This window comes from Cygnus olor, chromosome 1 (assembly GCF_009769625.2).
Source record: "Cygnus olor isolate bCygOlo1 chromosome 1, bCygOlo1.pri.v2, whole genome shotgun sequence".
Classification (NCBI taxonomy): Eukaryota; Metazoa; Chordata; class Aves; order Anseriformes; family Anatidae; genus Cygnus; species Cygnus olor.
In genome coordinates this window covers 151,120,657-151,142,738 of record NC_049169.1, presented here as the reverse complement: position 1 = coordinate 151,142,738, position 22,082 = coordinate 151,120,657, and the positions used below count along the sequence as shown (strand labels likewise).

Here is a 22,082-nt window from a genome sequence, read left to right as displayed (position 1 = left end):
TTTTAGTTGCTGCAGTATTCCTGAATTAATATGCGAAGGCAGACAGGCTGTGTACCTTAAAGGGTAATTTTAGAAGGAAAAAAAAAAAAAAAAACATCTACAGAACCCATGAAGAACAAAGGTGTTCCCTTTAAAGGTGATTTTATAGTGTAACATTGTGGGACTGATTATTATCCTATTACTTTTATCTTCTAATGGGAAGAAAATTTGATTTTATATAGTGCTGAGGTAGATGACGAGCTGATGAATGTCTGTAACATTTACTGCTCTATGTTCCACTGGTTTCTAATGCTATTTGCTATTCTGAATATAGATACAAGGATTTTGAATTCTACTGAATCTGTCTTTTCTGTTTCCCGCATAATATTGTTGCTATTGTTAAGTTCACAGATGGACTTAAATACAATAGGAGTGTGTTTTACATGCTATAGTAATGCGTAGAAACTAGATAAGTTATTTTTTCACCTTCAGATAGGTTAATGGCTGCTGGCACTATAGTGATAAGGTGAAACCTGGATGCCTTTTGTAGGGTAAAGTCAACAGAGTATCGTGTATCCTCCCTAACAAGATAGTGTTGTTCTCTACTGTTCACTTTCATCCCGTGATTTGGGAGGTAGGTCTGTCTAAGGCTTTGCACTGTGAGAAAGTGTCCTTGATATTCAGCCTATGTTTTTACTATTTTATTTCCTTAATATATGTATGCAGGAAAATATATATTTATTTATTTTTTATTTATTATATATATAATCATTGACCCCTTGCCTTATTTACTTGTATCTTTGTACTATTAACTGTATGCTCCCTGTAACCATTCCTGCAAAAATCAGTTAAATTTCCATATTAGAGTGTAGGACTTAAAAATTGTCATAGCACCTTTTTGTTGTTGTTGTTTTTCTGTAAACTGTTTTTCTGGCAGTAAAATGTCAAGAATTTGAGGCTATTTGTTTTCTGCTTTTCTGCATATGATGAAAATTACATTGTTCTTTTTTGCTATCATAATGTATTGCAACTTCTTGTTTAAGTTTTACCTTCTGACATTCTTTCCCTATTACTTTTTTTTTCTACTGAGTATGTGAGTCCTGTGTCTATTTATACACAAGCACATATGCATTCTGTTTTCCATGTTGCTAACAGCTCCTGCTTCCTACTTATTTTCATGTGCCACTTTTACTAACTGGTTGTTTCCTTCCCTTCCAGGCTAGTTAATTCAAGATCGGTGTAATTTTTCTTCTCCTTCAGGTATTTGTTGCTACCTTCCCATTCAAACAATTATAAGCCTAACTTGACTTAAATTAATTCTAGTGTTAAAGTCTCACAAAGCAGTTTTATCAAAGCGTGCAATCCCCCTCTGAATTTACTCGCTTTTTCCCCTCTCTAAGGGTAGAGCAGTTAAATTTGTTTGTAATTTCTGGCTCTTTTATGCTTTGAATACTGATATTTGTGTTTCTAAATGTCTTAATATAAGCAAATTATAGCATAACAAATGTAAACGTTGTGTGTGTGTGAAGTGTTACGCGGGGAAAAAGAAGTAAAATATTTTTATTCATTTTTACCAGGTAGACAGGCTTGTGTTTTTCTGTCCCATGTCTTGTGGCATAGTATGGATTTGACATCATCGCAACATAATCTTCTACATAATGAACTAATAAGAAAATTAGAAAGACAAGCAGGTAAAGTCATTATTATTTCACTATATTTTCTTGGTATACTTAGCTAAGTAGAAGGAACAAGGTGTCTTGCTGACAAGCTATCTTCTCATTCATTTTTCCTGAAGAATTGTGTTTATGGCACTTGTACAGAAAATGCAATAGATAGCACTGTTGTAGTATTCTAGCTACGTAGTAAATATCTGCTATGCCAGCATACTTTGGTTCTGGCAGTTTCCTACCAGTGACTGGCAACTTGCCCCAGCTATTTGCCTATGACTGGTTCCAGGGAATGAAGCTGTGGCTACGATCAGGCTACTCAGAAGAGGTTTGTGTGTGGAGTGGCAATTAGGCAGAATCAGTTATTACAAGTTCGGTTTCTGTCTCGACAGCCTCAAGCCTAATCTTCAAATAACTTCAGGGACAGTTAGCAGCTTTTTTCTTAAGTGAGTTCATGGTTGCACATTTTGAAGATGCTGAAGCATCAAGAGTAATCGCATCCTTAGGGGTGACCAGGATTAGAAAACATTTAGGGCAAGAGTGTATTGGCTTGGGATGGGATCTAGTTACGTTACAGCTGAATGCAAAAGAAGGGTTTATTTGTTCTTTTTTATTATTATTATTAAGATCTCAGCTGTTTCCTGGTCAAGTAGAGCTAAATTTTTGGGGCTCAACTATCCAGTGAAGCAAGGTGGCCCTGGGGGCCTTCTTAAGAAACAGCGCTGCAGTGATGGCCCTCACTCTCTCCTCTGTGACGCTCCTCATCTCCCCTGCCAACAAAAAAGTTGCTCTTTCTAGACCTGAGTGATCTGGCTTTTGCTCTTTGGTCTTCAAATATTAAGAAAGAGTTGTAAAATTTTTTTTGAAAAGTGTTGATTCCTTGAAAGAGGACTTCTATTCATATATATATTAAATATAAATGTAAATATACATATATATATATATATATATTTAATTTCCTTCAGGCAGAGGAAAAAAATTTGGGGCATAACTGCAGTGCTTAGAAACAGTTATTTGCTTACTGAAACTAAAGTTAGGTTTGTTTTTTGAAGAGCAACACATGAATTCTAGTTACCTAGACGTATTTACTTTGAATAATAAAAGTACTAAAAAATGTTCTGAATTGAATAGAATGAAACACAAAATTGCATGTTAAGAGATTTCCGTATTTCATAATGGTTAATGTGCTTGTAAAAGAGGGAAAACTAAGCTTTGAAAAATGAAAACATTGATCCTGTTGACTTGTAAACAAAATTAAATTAATTTTTTATCAGAGCAGTATGTCATTGGAGACCTGAGAAGATAATGCAGATAAAGATGAAATTCATGCTTCTAAAGAAAAAACATAGGGAATGAACATTATCCTAATTTGGAATTCCTATAATGTTGGCCTAGTTAAGAGGCAAATTTGAATTTAATGCATATACTCTGCATAAGCCCACTGTATTTAGGAAGTGTAACTGCCTTGTGCTGTAAGCCTTGAAATAATTAAAAAAAAATATTAGAAGAGAGTTGATTGAACTGATTTGCAATTTAAAAAAAAAAAAAAAAAGCTCTAAAAATGTTACTTTTTCCAGAACAACTATTTCATGTACACAGGGAGGGAAGTCCTTTCTTCCAGAAAGTTTCTGTTGCTGTCTGAAGGGCTTTTTGTTTGCTTTTTCCTGAGTCTTTACACATCTTACGACTGAAGTGCTAAGAAAATTAAGTCCCCTGATTGTGACCTTCTCTGGAAAGCTGACATCACACAAGAAGGTGGCTGATAGGGTTTGGTATGGATTGCAGTTACACAAAGCCTTGTTCAAGTGCCTTACTCTGGAGAAGTTTTTAATGCAATTCCCCATACTATTGTGTAATCCTGACTCGAACAAAATGCTCAAGTTAATCCTATGCAATGAGGCATGATTGTTGGGGGGAATAAATATCTAGAGGTATAAATTTAAGGCCAAACTATTAAAGACTGAAATATTGATGACTGCCATTACGTATTCTATAGTACACAAGAGGCTGAGTTAAAGTTGCACAGGTATTGCTATGCTTCTGTGTGCTTGGCTTTCAGAATTGTAGTATTGATACCTCCTTCATGCAGGATTTAGGACAGGGAGGAGTGAGTCTGCATGTCATTTCTTAAGCTGTTGAATTATTAAAATAACTTGAGTTATGGGATATCAGATCAATGTACGCAAAATTAGTTGGTAGCGCAGAATCTTTAGATCAAATGCAGAAATATATTCTGTTCAGCCATCAGTAACTGTTGACAGCAATAGCGTTGTTCTCTTCTATGTTTAACAAAAGTTTAAGAAGATGAGGAGACATCATTGGAAAATAGGACATCTTTTCAGTTTCACAGTTCAATATGACAGCAGGCTTTGGCATATTAAATTCTATTCCAGGTGTTGGAGGGAAGTGGGTTGAACCTGCTGCATGAACACTTACCTGTTCAATCCTTCAGCCTGTGCCTTCCTTGTTTTCATCCTTTTCCTCTTCCACGTTCTCCATTTCCATTTTATAAACTTTACCATCCAGTCTCAATCTCTGTTTTTTGTGATTCTTGTTTAGTTTCTCTGCATGTTAAGAGTCTGAGCTCTTTGCATTTGCTACATCCCTGCCCCCACCACCTTTTTATTCACTGCCCTTCCCAAGCCGTGTCCTGTTATCTCGATTGGCTTATCACAAGTTCTCTAGGTTAAAATTCCTTATTCCTGCATATGGTTCCCATTACTACCGGTTCCCAATTTACAGGTAGGTCCTCACCCAGTCTGATCTTTCCTGATGCCTTTTGTCCAGTCTGTTCTCCACCACACCTACATCATTAGATATCTCTTTTCTTTCCTCTCATGATTTCTCTTGAGATCACTAGTTTTTACTCTCCTTGGCTAAACTTTTCTGAGATCAGATTCTACCATTGCCTTCCTCATTTCTTGGGAACATGAATTACTTTGCAACAGTTGTATTATTTGCATTCACCCCAGAATAATTTTATCTCTGAGACAAAAGGAGGAGAGAGAGTTTGCAAGGCGTACTTGTCCTTGACGCTTGGTCTCAATTCACTTGGCTGGGTCCCAGTTTTTAATCCATAAATATCTGAGAAAATGCTGACCTGGTAACCTTCACATATCTTCCAGCGTTTTATAAAAGACATGCTCCCTCTCCTCCCCCTGCTTGACAGATGTCCTCATTGATGGCAATTCCTGCCATCAGTTCAAGTCTCTGGGTGAAGTCCAGAAAGATGCCCTAAATGGGACGTGGTTGGAATTGAGGCCAGTGAGAAGCAGCCTAACCCTGTAACTTAGAAGTTAAGATATTCAGCTGGGAAGACGGAGTGACTTAGTGTCTTGTTCCCATTTCCTGGGTTACTTCTAAGGACACTTCTTAACTTTCTCTTCCCCTTTTGCTGACCATTTTCCACTGACTTCAAAGACTTTGCTATGAAATAGGAAAAACATCCTGAGACCAGAGTATAGAGCCCAAACCTGCTTTTTCACAGCTGAGTGTGCCTTTTCCTTGTTTGTTGTCCTTCTGGCCATGAATCTTGCAGTCTTCTTTTCCTTATGGCCCACCTTTAATGATGGTGAAAGGAAGGGGGTCCACCTGATTCTGCAGGGTAGCCAGGTGTGAATTCAAATCCTTCTGAAGAAGGCCCAAAATTCAATTTCTGTTTTTTTTTTGAGTGTTTAAAATGCCAAACTATTCTTTATATGGAGGACTTTGCAAGTAAGAGTGCTGGTAAAAAGTCAACCTATTTATATTTTGTTTAAGGACTCTTTTACTACCACCTGCCTCCCTTCTTTCATCTTCCTCTTTTTTAGCTTTGAATTATATATCTGTATTGAACAAACAAACAAATACTCTAATTCTAATATCAAAAAACATTTAAAATATATACATACGTGTGTGTGTATTTTTATATGTATATATATATGAGTAATTTGTTTGGAAGTAACACCATTAGTTAACATTTTTTTTTTTTATATTTTCAATGCAGGGTTGACCTGAAATATCAGAACTCAAATTTTACTCCTATTAGGTGACAAGCTATCTCCAAACAAATAAAGACGAAAAGAGGTAATGTGAAGTAAGACTTGAGAATAACCCACATAAGAAGTGACTAGAGTTAAATTGCACCATCACAGAAAATCAGAATAGTCTGAACATGAGACAGCAGAGTGCCCTGGCAGCCAGGAGGGCCAGCCACATCCTGGGGTGCATCAAGCACAGCATTACTAGCCTGTCAAGGGAAGGAATTGTCCTTCTCTGCTCTGTGCTGGTGCAGTCTCACCTCAAGTACGGTGTGCAGTTTTGCGTGCCCCGGTATAAGAAAGACATAAAACTGTTAGAGAGTGTCCAAAGAAGGTCTACAAAGATGGTGAAGGGTCTAGAGGGCAAGGCATATGAGGAGCAGCTGAAGTCCCTTGGTTTGTTCAGCCCAGAGCAGAGCAGGCCGAGGGGAGGCCTCATGGCGGCCTGCAGCTCCCTCACGAGGGGAGCAGAGGGGCAGGCGCTGAGCTCTGCTCTCTGGGGACAGCGACAGGACCCGAGGGAACGGCATGGAGCTGGGACAGGGGAGGGTCAGGCTGTATATCAGAAAAGGTTCTTCACCAAGAGGGTGGTTGGGCACTGAAACAGGCTTTCCAGGGCAGTGGTCACAGCACCAAGCCTGCCGGAGTTCAAGAGGTGTCTGGACAACGCTTTCAGACACATGGTCTGATTTTTTGGGTAGTCCTTTGGGGACTCAGGAGTTGGACTCAATGATCCTTGTGGGTCCCTTCCAACTTGGGATTAAATAATTCTATGATGTTAAAATACCTTTTCACTAAATTCACACTTTTGCTATCTTGCAGAAACTTGGTTCTAAGTTCTTTTGTCTGAAAGTAGCAGCATTCACGTAGTACAGTAAACATGAGCTGTAGTAATTTGATTTAAAACTTCTCTGTTCGTTTTCTTCCCCCCAGCAAGTAAACCAGCTTTTAATGAAGGCGTTAGTAAACTTGAACAGAAACTTTCATGTCTGTGGGTAGAACAGAAGTTGGTGGCAACACTCAAGTAATCAAAGCATGAATTAACTGTTTAGAGAAGTCTGTAATGTATTCTTCCCTCTCAGCCACGTGCCCCTCTTTGGTTTTCACATCTTTCCCCTTTATAGTAGTTGCGTATCAACAATAAATATTTCTCAACTACCTCACAAAAAGGTCATATGTTTTCATGGATTGGTGTTTTTAGGTTACTTTTAGGTCCTTTCTTAAAAGAAATTTTTTAGAAACCCAAAGTTATTGCCAGGGAAAATTGGCAGGCATTTTGTTGGAGTCCTTTCTCTTCCACTGGCCATGGTATGTGGAGTCTTCTGGCATGTTTTCAGAAGAAAATAGGAACTCCAATTGCACAAAGCCCTTTTGAAAAGGCAAGGTAAGGGATGTGGAAGGTTAGGCTAGACAACAGTTTGTGGTATCTAAATTACTCATCCAGATCCTTCCTACCTATTAGGAAATTGTCAGCCTTTTATAATGTATGTTAAACCATGCAACTTAAGAAGACAGCCTGCTTTTGTAGTCAAAGGGAAATCATTTACTTATCTTTAGCAATTAAATAGCTGCTGAGCATAGACCTGAAGATGTTTTCGATGATGGACAAACATGGTTAAGTGATATGGGAAGTACTCAGCACATTTGAATTAATTACGTGTTCATGAGTCTGCCTACAGTACTTCTATTTTCAGCCTTCTAATGGCTTTAGATGTCCTGTGACTTACATGAGGCTGGGATATCAGTGGTGTAAATTTCATGTTGAAAAGGCACCTCTCAAACATGGATAAATACGTAGACTGGTTACTAGAGAGTATACCCCGCTTCTGTTCTTGTCTCCTTGTGCAAAGTGCATTTTCTCTCTTGGCTGAGATGAGGCTGCCCATGGGTGGCAGTTTTGTATTTCTGCATTTCAGAGTATGAAGTTTCAAGCATTATATTACACTGACGTAATACCTCAGATTAATCGATGTAATATACCTTGTCATTGCCATCACTTCAGCAGGTTGAGCATGGAATTAATGTACTGGAGTGCCTATACCTGATCATCTCTGTCTTTGTAAGTAGGGATGAAAACAGGAAAAAATAATGTAGTTTAGATAAGTGAATCTTCTGGAACAGTACTTTGCTTTATGTTCTTAGAAAGGTCAAGGTTACATCTGACTTATGAAAAGTCAAGGGCATGGTTAAATTTCCCTCCTGTCCCTTTCCTTTAAGGGTCCTTAGGCTTCAATGGAATGGAGTGAAATAGATGGAAGGAAATGAAGATAGTAAAATGATGTCACCTGGAATTTGGGGACTGTTCTGTGATTCAGGACTGTGTATGTTTCCATGGAGCTATCTGTAATGTTTATGAGACCAGGGCTTTGATCCTGAGACAGCTCAGTAAAATATATGAGGCTTCAGAGCCCCTGAGATGTGGGAGCTAATGTAGATTTGGGGTAAAGTTCTTCTGAGCCATTGGAAATACCCAAATGAATTCACAGGGCTACAGTTTGAGGTTTCCCATCACTATAATGAGGTTGCTCTTCTCCAGTCGTCTCTTACAGTTGTGGAACTAGTTGCAGATCTGCTCTTACTGATCTTTCTGTGGGTGTCTTCTTGGCACTGGGATATACATATAGCTATTTTATATTTTTATATAAACTATATATGTACACACACACACGTAATGTATATGCTACATATATAAAATACATCTGGAATTTTTACTTTGGATGTCTCCAGCTGTGTGTGTCCATACTGGAGAGTTCTGAGGAGGCCTGGCTACCATGAATTCCTGGTACTTTGTACCAGGTATGCCAGTGCAGGTGTCCTCCTGCGTTTATCAAACTCAGAGACAATTGCTGAGAAGTCTTAGAGTAACCATGTCTTCACAGCTGTTGATACAAGGTTGTCAAGATACTTGTAAATACAGATCAAAATGGTAAATCTTAAATCTAAACTCTACAGGTGAGAGTATATTGCTTCTGAAGAAGGGGAGAATGTGTTGCCATTGGGCTGAACTTTGTCAGGTCAAGTTCATGCTGAAGGCTTGGATTTCATTCCTTTTGCCAGTTGGAGAAGATCCATCAAAGCAGGAGAGAAGCAGAAGATGGTTGGGTCTTATTTCCTTTGCATACACACTTACCACCTTGGGCTGTGACACCATTTGACCTTAAGAAAGTAAATAGGGTCAGGCCAGCACTTGAAAGAAACTAATCTATGATTTTTCCCCTCTGTAAATTGTTTTTGGTGAATCACTGGGCGAAACTATTCTTTTACAGATTAATGCTGTCCTAATCCATTAACAAAGTACTCGGAGGATGTTTTGTTACTCTATGTGCTATTTGTGAGTTGGAAAATGGAGATATTGACCGCTAGTATAGTCTTCACAGCTTCCATATTTAAATGTCATTTTACTTCCATTTGTTTTAAAACCACATTGTAATTCAAATATCTAGACAAATGGTATCAATATATATTTAATTTTAATTCAGCCCCTTTGTCTTTACTGCTTTTCCTGCATTTTAAGTACCATTTAATGGTGTTGTCTTTGCTTTCTTTTTATTCAGTGCAGAATGCATTAATGTAGGGAGTATCATTCTTTATGCAGAGATTTAACATATGCTAATAATTGATGGAGTGTACCATCTGTAAACTGAATTTTAAGATTACTTTTCCTAATGGAGCTGTGTACTACCCAAGTACAATTTTTATGTAAAAGTGGTGTAAACAGAATAGATGATTATGTAGCATATTTCTAAATAAGTACTATTTCAACTCATTCCAAGCAAACAGTGTGCAGATAAAGTTAGCCTAAGGCCCATTCTTGTAATTTCCTTCATTGATAAAGAAAAAGATGCTGTAATTTGCAGCTCATTTCATTCTGACCTAGACTACACTTTTGTTATCTCTCTCTGCATTCCCTTCCCCACTTCTCCATCTCAGTCTCAGCAAAATTCATGTCCTTTTCTTTCTTTAGGTTTTCTGCAAGTATGAAACATTTTGTTTGACATTTGAATGCATCAGCAAAATTCTCTGGTTCCCTACACGAGATTCTGAGGCTTGTCACGCATTTCTGTAACCAACATGCTACTAACTTCAGAACTCCTGTCTTCCACATGATTTATTATGTCTCTTTGGAAAACTATGTTCACATTTCAGTTATAATAATGATGATTGCTTTGCCTTTGAGAATGTTTACACTGTTTTCTTAATGGTGTCTTTGATGTAGCGCAAGATTGTATGTCAACAGTATGAGACTCTCCTTCTGCCCTCATATCAACTGAAAATCAAGGGAGTTCAAAGAACATGCTCCAAAGACATTAGACTTTTATGATAAACATACCTGAAATATTTCAAAGGACTCTAAGTCATTAACCTATTAGGCAGAAAGTCTTATGAAACTACATAGTTCAGATACTGTTTCAAGAAGGATTTGGGGCATCTATAGACAGGAATTTCTCTGTGAACAAGCAGGAATTTCTCTGTGAACAAAAACAACTGAACAATTCAAGGCCGGAGGTGTGCTATTTGTTTTATTAACAAAAATTATCTCAGTCTCTCTATGTTAAATTAATAGGGTCTAACTGTCTCTTCTAAATATAAATAGGTTCTAGTACCTGAAATTCCAGTGGTTTCTGTGCTTACATTCATAAGCAAAGAGATGAATAGACTGAAGAAAATCATTCTATGTTTATAGAGACACATTCATGCCTTTCAAAATCACAAAGGAAGAGTGAGGGCAATCCACTCAAATCCAGGTAAATGAAGAAGGAAGAAACCAGTCCTAGCTGACTTTTATGTTCCAATATTTTGTTATGGGTGCTCGAGTAATATTGCTGGAAATGCCCATTATATACAAGAATTGAGAGACAGGTCAGAGAAGGTTCCTCGTCTCATCTGACCTTTTTCTACTGATGACTCAGCTCTTGCAATCTTTAAACATCATTTAAAATCATTGAGTCATAACTCCAGGTAGTTACCTTCCTGAACAAGTGAATAGGGACTAACACAGATGAACAATTCCAGGAGAGTAACTTCCTATCTGCTATTTACATCTGGTATCAAGTTTGATCCAAGTAGAACCAGCAGAACTTTCTCAATGTTTACGGGTATTAAAAGACTTCATTTCAATTGGATTTTGCTTGCACTGATAACAATTTTCTTCTTGCAAAACATGTTTTGCTAGTTTGTTATTTTTCTTTTCTGACTGCTGGGTAAACACTTATACAAAAAATGCAGAAAATAGAAGAGTTCTTTTTGGAGTGTGAAGGGAGACTTATGTGGAAGTAACCAAACTTGACGAAAGGTTTTAGAGTATCTATTTTGTAATTAGTCTCCTGGTCCTGATTAAATTTCTCATGAGGGCCTGTCTTCCATATGTTTCTGATGAAACAAATACTCTTATTCTCCAGAATAGTCCTGTAGAATCATTCAGGTTGGAAAAGGCCTCTAAGATGATGTAGTCCAACCTTTAACCTAGTACTAAACTCCACCATTAAACGATGCCACTAAATTCTAAATCTAAGTTTCTTGAAGACCTTCAGGGACGGTGACTCAACTACTTCCCCGGGCAGCCTATTCCAATGCCCAACAACCATTTCAGTACAGAAATTTTTCCTAATATCCGACCTAAACCTTCCCTGGTGCAACTTGAAGACACTGCTTCTCATTTTATCACTTGGTGCTTGGGAGAAGAGCCCAGTCCCCACCTCTCTACAACTTCATTTAAGGTAGCTGTAGAGTACAATAATGTATCCCCTGAGCCTTCTCTTATCCAAGCTAAACAACTCCAGCTCCCTCAGCCACTCCTCACAAGACTCGTTCTCCAGACATTTCACCAGCCTCATTGCCCTTCTTTAGATGCGCTCCCGCACCTCGATGTGCTTCTCATAGTGAGGGGCCCAAAACTAAATACAGTATTTGAGGTAAGGCCTCACCAGACCGAGTACAGGGGACAATCATTTCCCTCATCATAGAATCATAGAATGGCTCAGGTTGGAAGGGACCTTAAAGATCATCTAGTTCTGACCCTCCTGCCATAAGCAGGGATGCCACCCACTAGATCGAGTTGCTCAGGGCCTCTTCTAACCTGGTTCTGAACATCTCTAGGGATGGGGCATCCACAACTTCTCTGGGCAACCTGTTGCAGTGCCTCATCACCCTCGCAGTGAAGAATTTCGCAGAATCACAGAATCATCTAGGTTGGAAGAGACCTCCAAGATCACCTAGTCCAACCTCTGACCTAACACTAAGGAGTCCTCCACTAAACCATACCACTAAGCTCTACACCTAAATGTCTTTTAAAGACCTCCAGGGATGGTGACTCAACCACTTCCCTGGGCAGCCCATTCCAATGCCTAACAACCCTTTCCATCAAGAAGTTCTTCCTAATATCCAACCTAAACCTCCTCTGACACAACTTAAGCCCATTCCCCCTCATCCTGTCACCAGGCACATGGGAGAATAGACCAATCCCCACTTCGCTACAGCCTCCTTTAAGGTACCTGTAGAGTGCGATAAAGTCACCCCTGAGCCTCTCTTTTCCAGGCTGAACAATCCCAGCTCCCTCAGCCGCTCCTCGTAAGACTTGTTCTCCAGACCCCTCACCAGCTTCGTTGCCCTTCTCTGGACTCCCTCGAGCACCTCCATGTCCTTCTTGTAGTGAGGGGCCCAAAACTGAACACAGTACTCGACGTGCAGCCTCACCAGAGCCGAGTACAGGAGGACAATCAGTTCCCTAGCCCTGCTGGCCACACTGTTTCTTACGCAAGCCAGGATGCTGTTGGTCTTCTTGGCCACCTGAGCACACTGCTGGCTCATATTCAGCTGACTATCGACCAATGACCCCCAGGCTCCCTTTCTGCTGGGCAGCTTTACAACCACTCTTCCCCCAGCCTGCATCATTGCCTGGGGTTGTTGTGCCCCAAGTGCAGGACCCAGCACTTCGCCTTATTGAACCTGATGCAGTTGACGTCAGCCAATCAGTCCCATCCAGACCCCTCTGCAGAGCCCTTCTACCCTCAAGCAGATCAACACTTGTGCCTAACTTGGTGTCATGTGCAAGCTTATTGAGGGTGTACTCGATCCACTCGTCCAGATCATTGATAAAGATATTGAAGAGAACTGGTTCAAACATGAGTCCGGGGTCACCACTGGTGACCGTCTTCCAACTGGATTTAACTCCATTCGCCACAACTCCTTGGGCCCGGCCACCCAGCCACTTTTTAACCCAATTGAAGTGTATGCCGGTCCAAGCCATGAGCAGCCAGCTTCTTCAGGAGAATGCTGTGGGAAAAAGTGTCAAAAGCCTTACTGAAGTCAAGGTAGACCATATCCACAGCCTTTCCCTCATCCACTGAGACGTCACCTTGTCACAGAAGGAGATTAGGTTCAACAAGCAGGATCTGCTTTTGATAAACCCATGCTGACTGGGCCTGATTGCCTGGTTGTCCTGTAAGTGCCGCATGATGGCATTCAGGATAATCTGCTCCATGAGCTTCCCTGGCACTGAGGTCAGACTGACAGGCCAATAGTTTCCTGGGTCCTCCTTCCAGCCATTCTTGTAATACCTTCCTGAAGGGAAGGAAATAAAAAAAAGTGTGTGTGGGGGGGAGGTTGGGGAGGGGGGGGCAGATGGGGAATAGGGGAGAAGGAATTGTGACTGTTACATAAACTTCTCCAGATATCCCACCTGTGGAAATACCAAAGGAATAATATGACCAAAGATTTAAGTGGTGCTATTAATTTGTGGATTTGGGAGTCTTCTTTTGGGAGTGTGGACAGCTTATCCTGGGTAGGGAGCAGTTGCTTACAAACTCTTAATAGTGTAGGTGCTGTGCAAACCTTAAGTAGAAAGATTACTGACAGTATAAAAAAAATAGATGGGAAATATTTATTGAACACTGGAGGGGTAGCTGTAATAATTCTAAAGTTTTATAGATCTTTTGGCAGAAGCTTTGTAAGTTGAGGCTTAATAAGTTAGGGCTTCTCAGCAAAACTGAATCCAAAACAGATGTGAAAGGAAGAAGAATAAAAAAATAAAATAAAATTGAGAGGTAAGAGAAGAAATAGCTTTTTACTTTCACAGCTAGTGCTGATCGCAGAACAAGATCAGGCTGCTCTAAGCAGTCAGAGAAGATTAAAAGCAGTCTAGATCTAATATGCCTGGACACAGGATGGTAAATTAAATACACTTATGATATTTGTAATAAGAAAACCTCATATTATTTTTTCGTAAGAAAAGATAAATTTGGCCCCAGAGCAGCATTTCTCTGGCACTTCACTCACGTTTGTATAGTTTCCTGCTGGCAGGCACAATGACATATGCACTTTCTCTCAACATTAAAGGCTTGCAGAAGATGTAATGTGCTGGCCACATGCTACTTAGTTCCTGACATCTTAAAATATCATAGTTTCAATGTTAAGACTATTTATGTTACCTTTATAAAATTATATTGTATAACTTTCTTTCCAGTAGTATAGATATAATCTTATTTTAAATTTTGCTGTATCCCATGACTGGTATTTTTTTCCCAGTCATTTCTTGGAATACCATCACTTTATTTATTTATTAAAAACAAATACAAACAAACAAACAAAACACAAACCCCCCCAAAACTTCCAGGGAAGGGGGTGAGAGTGAGAGTTGTCTCTCTTCAGTGGTTATGGCAATAAAGATACCAAAGCATATGGCAGAGCAAATGACAGCACTGAAGGCCATTATGTCTTGTGACTACAGTGATTTGAGGGGGAAGAGAATGAGTAGAGTCTTCTGTACTGCCAACAGCTGCCATCCTTGCCATACTGAATGGTTTCTGTAAATTTTCTGAAGGATGGCAGACCAATGTTTTTTATGCTGATGATAAATCAAATGTTTTCATTTTAATAGCCAGTGGGTCTGCTGTTTCTGTGCTGTGTTATCCAGATGTTGATATCTGTGATTTGGATGGTAACTGGGGGCTTGATGAAGGAACTCTGCTTTGGAAAAGATGGTAACCCAGTGATCAAATCTCTAGCGTGCTTTCTAGGAGATGCAGCTTGTAAACATGTTTTGCTTTAGCTAATTTACCAAGAGATCTTATTTGGCTGTGAAAGCAAGTTTACTATGAAAACTTGGAATGATTCTATAGTTTGCTAAGAAAATGCTTTGGAGAGCTTCATTTACATGTTATTTGCAACATTGTGGTGGTGCAGCTTTGTGGGATGATGGCAAAACTGAAGCTGGCTTGGTATTTAGCTAAAAACGAATGAATCCTCTCCTGTAAAAGAGTTGTCCTGGATTATGTTAGCTATCATAAATATCCTTCACATAGCAACAAGGATGGCATTCGGGATTTCAAGCCAACTGGAAATAATCCCTTTTACAAGGCTCCATTCGGGGTGTGCGGATAAGCTTTCCTGACAACAGTAGTGCTTTCTCTCCTGTCTGTCATAATTTGTGTTGCTAGGATCTTGTGACAGACTTTTAAATGATATTGCGGTTCCTTTTGTTTACTGTCAAAAAGAACCATAATGTGGGGAAAATGAACAATGAAAGGACCTGGATAATAATAATAATAAAAAAATCCAGGCACATGAGACCATGAGAATAAATATTAAGGCAGCTGTTCTCAAAGTGGAAAAAAGTTAAAAGAATTTTTGTTGGATTGCTGAATTGGAAAACAATATATGGTAACATTCCACTTCTTTTCTTCACTTTTTCTGAACTTGGCTTCTTCAGCAAAATGGAAAAAAATTGCTTTATGTAGTCATAAACTGTAAACTTCAATTGGAATTCAGGAGACTTCCCATGTATCATGTTAAACATTAATGGTACAATGCATTTTTATTCACAAACATAATTCAAATTCCTGCTTCCAGATCAGCTTTTAAATATAAATTGGTAGTTTCATTATCAGCCCTCTCAGTCCATTTGACCTTTTGTATTTGTGCTTCCAGGGGAAAAAGAAGATGAACAGATAGTTGCAGAAATCATGAGAAGACGTTTTTTTCCTACTGTTATAACTCATAAGGCTTGGGAAGGCTTTCACTTTGCTGGCCGTGAGATAAGGATTACAGAAGCCACTGACTGTTATGGGGCAGTTGTCTGGCCATCGGTACAAAATTTACATTGTATTGTTATTTTTCAGTTTTGGAGTATTCTAGTACTTTTAATTTGTTTTTCATGATAAACGTTTTGTTGCATGTCGTGAAACCAAGGAAAAGATTCTAAGCTTTCTCTGTCTCCATTCTACAACCCCCAAACCTGAATTTAGCCTTGTTTCCTATGTATTCCTGGTTTCCTGTGTATTCTAGGTTTTCAAAGCTTAAATGATATTTATTTCTTTGTTGTGCCTCTGTCACATTAGATGTGTGCTCTGATGTCCCTTCCCTCTTCTGCCAAAAACTTTTGATCCCACTGGACAATTACAAGCAAACTTTGAAGGAAATATGGTGGTCCTGAGATAATTACATTTCTGAACGTTTCTTAAATAATTGGCTATATAGCAAGCAGATCTAGGTTGCAGAAACAGTTGCAATGTGAGCTCACAAGGTATTAACACTCATAGAAGCTATTCAACCTACTCATGTGAGAAACAAATTTACCTTGTAAATAGGCAGCCATGGGAAGAGATCCACTTAGAGCTTCCAGTTTCATGAACAGCAAGACATCTGTGTGGGAGTGAACCCTTGTCTTCAGGCTCTTGGCTCTTGATATCATAGAATCATAGAATGATTTAGTTTGGAGGGGACCTTGAAGATATAAGAACTATCAACATATCCACCATAGAAAGAACATTCTTTAAGGTTTTGAACGTGTGCAATGCAGCTAATAGTCTTTGAATAGCTAATTTAAAAGAATTAAGTAAGAGTGAAAAAAACTGTTGCAGTCAGGGAGGTGCCATGATGCACTATTGACACTTGTATCAGTCAGAGAACTTCTCTGAAATGGGAAGGATCTCTGGGAGCTCCTATAGGATGGAAGGGACTAAAACCCAAGAGGCTTCATTGCTGACCCTACAATATCAGCCTCTGACACTGTACTATTTTTGAGAAGTATGACCATAAGTCATCCAAGGAGAGTTAACAAAACCTGCTGCTTTGAATTCCAAACACTTCTTCTCTTAGCAGAACTGGACAAGTCATTTACACAGTATCTCTTAGCAGCCTCAGTGCATGTCTTCAAGGCAAGGTTGGCTGACTGTCAAATATTCTCACAAAATCAAGGCTGTTCTGAAAAGCATGTTTTTTTTTTTTTTTTTTTTTTTTTCTCTGAAAGTTTAGTTAGTTTTGCTGTGGAAGGAAGGCAATCCCTCTGTGTCTCTTCAGATTCTTCCTTCCTCTTCCACACTGAACTATTTGAAATCTGAAAAATGTCAACCAGATTTGTCAAGAATGCAGAAACTTTAAGGAAAATAAAGCTTCTGCATGATTCACGGAAAGGAAGCTGGGTTACAAAGGTTCTGTAACAGCAGAATATAGCAAGAAACTGAGAGAAGAAACGATATTCCTAATATATGGAACTAACAAGAAATCTTAATAGGATGTGTTTTAGAAAGTCAGGCAAATATCAGACACAATTTTTAGGAACTTGGTACTCACAAGCTTATTTCTATTTGAAAGCTTTGCTGGTTACAAGAGATCTGCAAGTTCATATAAAAGACATTGATTTTTGGTCTGAGTTGAGGTAGAAAGCAAAAAGTTTGAATTTCTATCGCTTACTGAATCAATATTCCTTCTGCTCCTTTCCTTCTATTTCTTAATCTGTTAAAGTAAAACCAAGAGCTTAATTTTGCAGTGCCAAACTGAACCACTAATAGTTGTCTTCCCAAGTGGTCATCTGTATTGCCAGATGATGTGGCAACCAAAATACATATTTGTCAATGGAGACTATGAAATTTTCTAAGTGTGGGAAACAATAAGGGGGAAGCTGGAAACTATCTTTGAGAGAGGAATGAAAGTAGTGATTGTTATTTCTACACTGGTCAGTGTGAGACAGGACAGAAAAGCTGGAGAAGCTTCTTAGTCACAGTTTATGAATGCATATGTAAGGAATCAGTTGTAGAGAGCTATGTGGTTTTGTTTGCTAGAAAGGTTTGTTATGCTTAACAAGCACACACATTAAAACTGAAAAGAAATTGAACTGAAAGTATAGGGGTAAATCTATTGGCCCCTTTTGAATCATTTTGGTAATTAATTATTGTTAGTAATAATTAACTATTGAAAAAGTCTATCAAGACTTGTGGATTTTCTCTCACAAGCAGTACTTATATCAAGAAGTCTTTGTGAAGGACACGTTTTAACTCAACCAGAAGTAAGCGCAGTTATAAGCAGGAATTGCTGACTGGAATTTTACAGCTCATGTTATGCAGCGTGACAGATTAGATAATTGCAGTCATTCCTTCTGGCTGTAATGCTTTGCAAGCCTATACTGAAGCATGTAGTAGCATTTATTTTGTCAGCCGATAGAGCTCAAAGATCATAGTGAGTTGTGATCCTTTCAGGACAAGGTTTGAATGAATATTGCTCATTTGAGCAGGCATGAAATTACAAAACATTTTTTGCATGCTTATAAATTACTATGCATATTTAGCGAAGGTTTTTATTTCATTTATTTGTTCAGTATATTCATGGATTCCCTCCCCTGCAGGCTCTTGTTCTGTGTTATTTTTTGGAAACCAATTCTAAACAATACAATTTGGTTGACAAAAATGTTATTGAAATTGGAGCTGGAACTGGGTTGGTCTCCATCGTAGCCAGTTTATTGGGTGAGTATATGCCATTGCTCCTGTGCTCTTGGAAACATCTCTAAGATGAATACCGGAGGGCTCAGTTCCTCTAAGGCACAATTGTTTGAAATCTAAGAGAAAGAAAAAGTGAATTCCAGCAGGGTTGCTTGGAAACCTGTTCTGTTATTTTCATCTGTAAAACTGTAAATTCATGGGTGCAGTAAAAGCAGGTCCCTGTAGATGATGTTGCCATTAGCAATGTTAAGGAGGGGACCAAAATAAGAAATTAGTGATCTGACAAGATGTCAGAGGCAACAGGATGAAGCCAGATGCAGGCATGACCAATGCATCATCTTCCATTGATCAAACATCTCTTTGATGCCAGCTCACTTCTTTTGCATTTGTGTTCAACATTTCCTTTGAGCAACTGATCCTTGATTTTTCTGCTACAGACACTGTTGTATTTTCTCTCATGGTAGCCTGATCTTTCTGTAGAGTAATCCAAATCAGTAAGTCCTGCATTTTAACTGAATTTTAGCTTTCAGTAGTCTGAGAAAGCTTCTTTATATGTTGAAGGGAAAGAACCTGAGGCAATGCCTAAATCTCTTGTTGACTTTCTGGAGTTAGTAACTGGTAATCTTCAATCCCTAATCTCTCACTGTACTTCTAACCAAAATGATATCAAGGCACAGATAGTGTTTGATTTCTCCACACCCATGGCCAGCTGCATTTAGATGGCAAGCTGTAGAGTATAACTACTGTAAACCAAGTATTTATTTTAAGCATGATGACTAAGAGCTATTGGGAGCTTTTACAGTGTTCTGTTCCCCCCAGTGAGAGCTACCAACTAAAATCAGTTCCTCGTGCTGTGTGTTTTGAGAATGGGCTTTACTCAATCTTGGAGTATATTCAAAGATTGCATTTGTTTTCTCCCTTTCACAGGTGCACTTGTGACTGCCACTGATTTGCCAGAACTGCTGGGAAACCTTCAGCACAATGTTCTCCAAAATACTAAACTGAAAAGCAAGCACCGGCCTTGTATAAAGGAGTTGTCTTGTGGCATTGATCTGGAAAAGAACTTTCCCAGAGCTTCGTGTCACTTTGACTACATTATGGCTGCTGACGTAGTTTACCATCATCCCTTCCTGGATGAGCTCCTCCTAACTTTTGATCACTTGTGCAAGAATGACACTGTTATTCTGTGGGCTATGAAATTTAGGTTGGACAAGGAGAACCAATTTGTGGGCAGATTTCAGACACTGTTTGACTTAGAGGTGCTTTCTAATTTTCCTAGTTTGAACATTACCTTGTATAAGGCAATGAGGAAAGGCAGGATGAAAGTCAGACCTTCCAAACTGTCCGTCTGAAAAAGAGATACATGGGGGCGACAGTCTCAGCTCCTCTGTAGCTTGTTCTCTTTTCAATAATTTCCATGTTAGCAGCTGCCAGTACCTGTATGAATGATATTTTTAGAGAAAGTTAAAATATCAGATTTCATCCCTAAAGAATTGCTAAATTCATCTTGTTGTTAGTTTTATACACAGAAGAAATGTATTTCTGATGCTTTCTTGACTTTTATGTGCTAAATTGTCAGCAGTAATAACCGTCACAAGTCTCACTATTATATCTGTGGGATGTGTAATGAATATTTCCAATGTCTTTCAATTGCAGCTTTGAACGGTGTCTTACAAGATCAACCAATCATTTGAAGATTTACCACAGTCTTAAGTTTTGTATTTAAAAGTTGTGGTGTTAAATCTCATCTTTCCTCACTCCCACTATAGTGTGTAAATCCTTCCTTTAAAGAGCCTTTACAGGACATTAAGTTAACTGAAAGGAAAAATGGGAGAAATACTGTCATAATAAAACGAGAGAATATATTGGTTACTCTGATTTAATGATTATGCTTTCCTCCCCTTCCACTTTACATTTAGATTCAGGGATTATTCAACAGACAGCTGCACACATGAGGCAACAGGGAGTTAAATGTTTTGTTGCTTGCGAAAAGGTATTGAATAAGAATAGTATGTCGTATCCACAGCTCCCCTTTGCAAGCATCTGAAATTCTTGGAGGTCTGCCCCTCCAAAAATAGACCATTATCTGGAGCTCAGGGAACAATGGAAAAACAACAGTGGCCATCAAGAGAAGTGTTTTGCAGTGCTGGCTGGTGGTGAGTAGAGGTAGAAAATCAAACCAGCCTGACATGGTGTGGCTGAGACATAGGCAGACTTGGGGTTTTTGTCAGGTCAAACAAAATTTTTTCTCCTCACCACTCAGTACTGTGTGTTCCTGCTTTCAGTGGTCAGATTAATGAGCTTGAAGCCAGACGGATAACTTTCTTTTGGGAAGATTGATAAAATGATTCTTTGGACATCATAAAATTTCAGATTCAGTTTTTCTGTGAAAAACTTCAAGTTTTTTTTCCTTGCTGGCTAGAGAGGCAAACCCAGCTTGCGTGGTAATGTCCATGCAGAGCTTTACCACCTCTGCTGCAACAAGCGTTCTTTCAGCAGTATGAGGGCTCTGTGTGCAGTCAGTCTACCTTTTTATCTCCCCTTGTACTTCCTCCTGAAGTGTTTTAATATTAAATGTGAGCATTTCTTAATGGTGGCTTCCAGAACATACTAGCGTTTGTAACTCTTCCTGTGACCGATACTTGTCATTTATTTACTTTGCAGCCTGGAGAAAACTATTGGGCAGAACTGTGATAAATGAGTGACAACTGGAATGTGCTCTTACTCCCAGCCTAACATTTGGATTTCGGGGACAAAGGTTCCCACTGTTGGACATGAGGTGGTACAAAAAGGAGTCTGAGCTTCCAAGGTAGCCCCAGTGAGCTCCAAGGTAGCTCCTACATCTGAAAGGAGGTGGTGAAGAGAAAGTGGTGGGAGGGATCTGGAGGTGGAGGGACAACTGAGAAGAAAAGGTAGCTGTAGGAAGAAGGTGAGATGCACGAAGAGAAAGAGAAGAGATCGCAACAGTGAGACTGACTTCAAAAAGTTTGGGCCCACTGACTCTAAGGGGGCATCCTCTGTGAGCCAGCAGAGGATGACTCTGCGATAGTACTGGAGCAATCGGTGTGTCTGAGCACAAGACAGCAGACCGAGAAGAAAGGAAGCAAAGAACATTGACTTTCTGGCTCTTCTTCTTGGAGACCATGTTTGAGATTTTGGCTTGGAAATTATTAATGGAAATTTTGCAGTCCCTTTCTGTTAATTTCATGTGACAAGGTTTGTAGGTAGAGGCAGAATTTTTATTAGATTAACCAGTATAGCTAGAAAATTAGATGGTATAAGAATTAGCTGGTATAAGAATTAGCTAAGAATTAGCTGGTGTAAGGTATTGCCTGTACTTACAAATGTTATTCTGCTTATGACCTTAGTTCATTATAGCTGTAGAAGAACACAATTACAGTACAGAAATAATATTTTTCATACTTTGGGTAACACCAATAGTTCAGAATTTACATGAATAATGAGCAAACATGGATCTGCCTTTTCAAGATTTCTTCTCCAAACCCCTCCCTCCCAACTCACTTGCAACCATTAAACCCACTGCAATTGAAACTATAATCCTTGCATCCCAAAAGGCATCTCTGTTTGCAAATATTTCATAGATAAATGTTTTGGCACTAGGATTGAATGGATAAGGATTGAATGGAGTAAGAAGGCTCTGCGTGCACCAAAATCCACTGGTGAAAATAGCTTGTGAACTACAAAGC

At 39.1% G+C, this 22,082-nt stretch overlaps 1 protein-coding gene across 1 annotated transcript; it reads left to right on the top strand.

Moving 5' to 3' along the window:
- Window positions 1-998: 998 nt before the first annotated feature.
- On the top strand, window positions 999-20,362 carry LOC121060112 (protein-lysine methyltransferase METTL21E-like). Its single transcript, XM_040537591.1, has 5 exons — window positions 999-1,239; window positions 1,557-1,670; window positions 15,590-15,747; window positions 18,282-18,399; window positions 19,303-20,362. The coding sequence occupies exons 2-5, from the start codon at window positions 1,601-1,603 to the stop codon at window positions 19,725-19,727; spliced, it is 771 nt and encodes a 256-aa protein (XP_040393525.1). The 5' UTR covers window positions 999-1,239; window positions 1,557-1,600; the 3' UTR covers window positions 19,728-20,362.
- The last annotated feature ends 1,720 nt before the right edge of the window (window positions 20,363-22,082 follow it).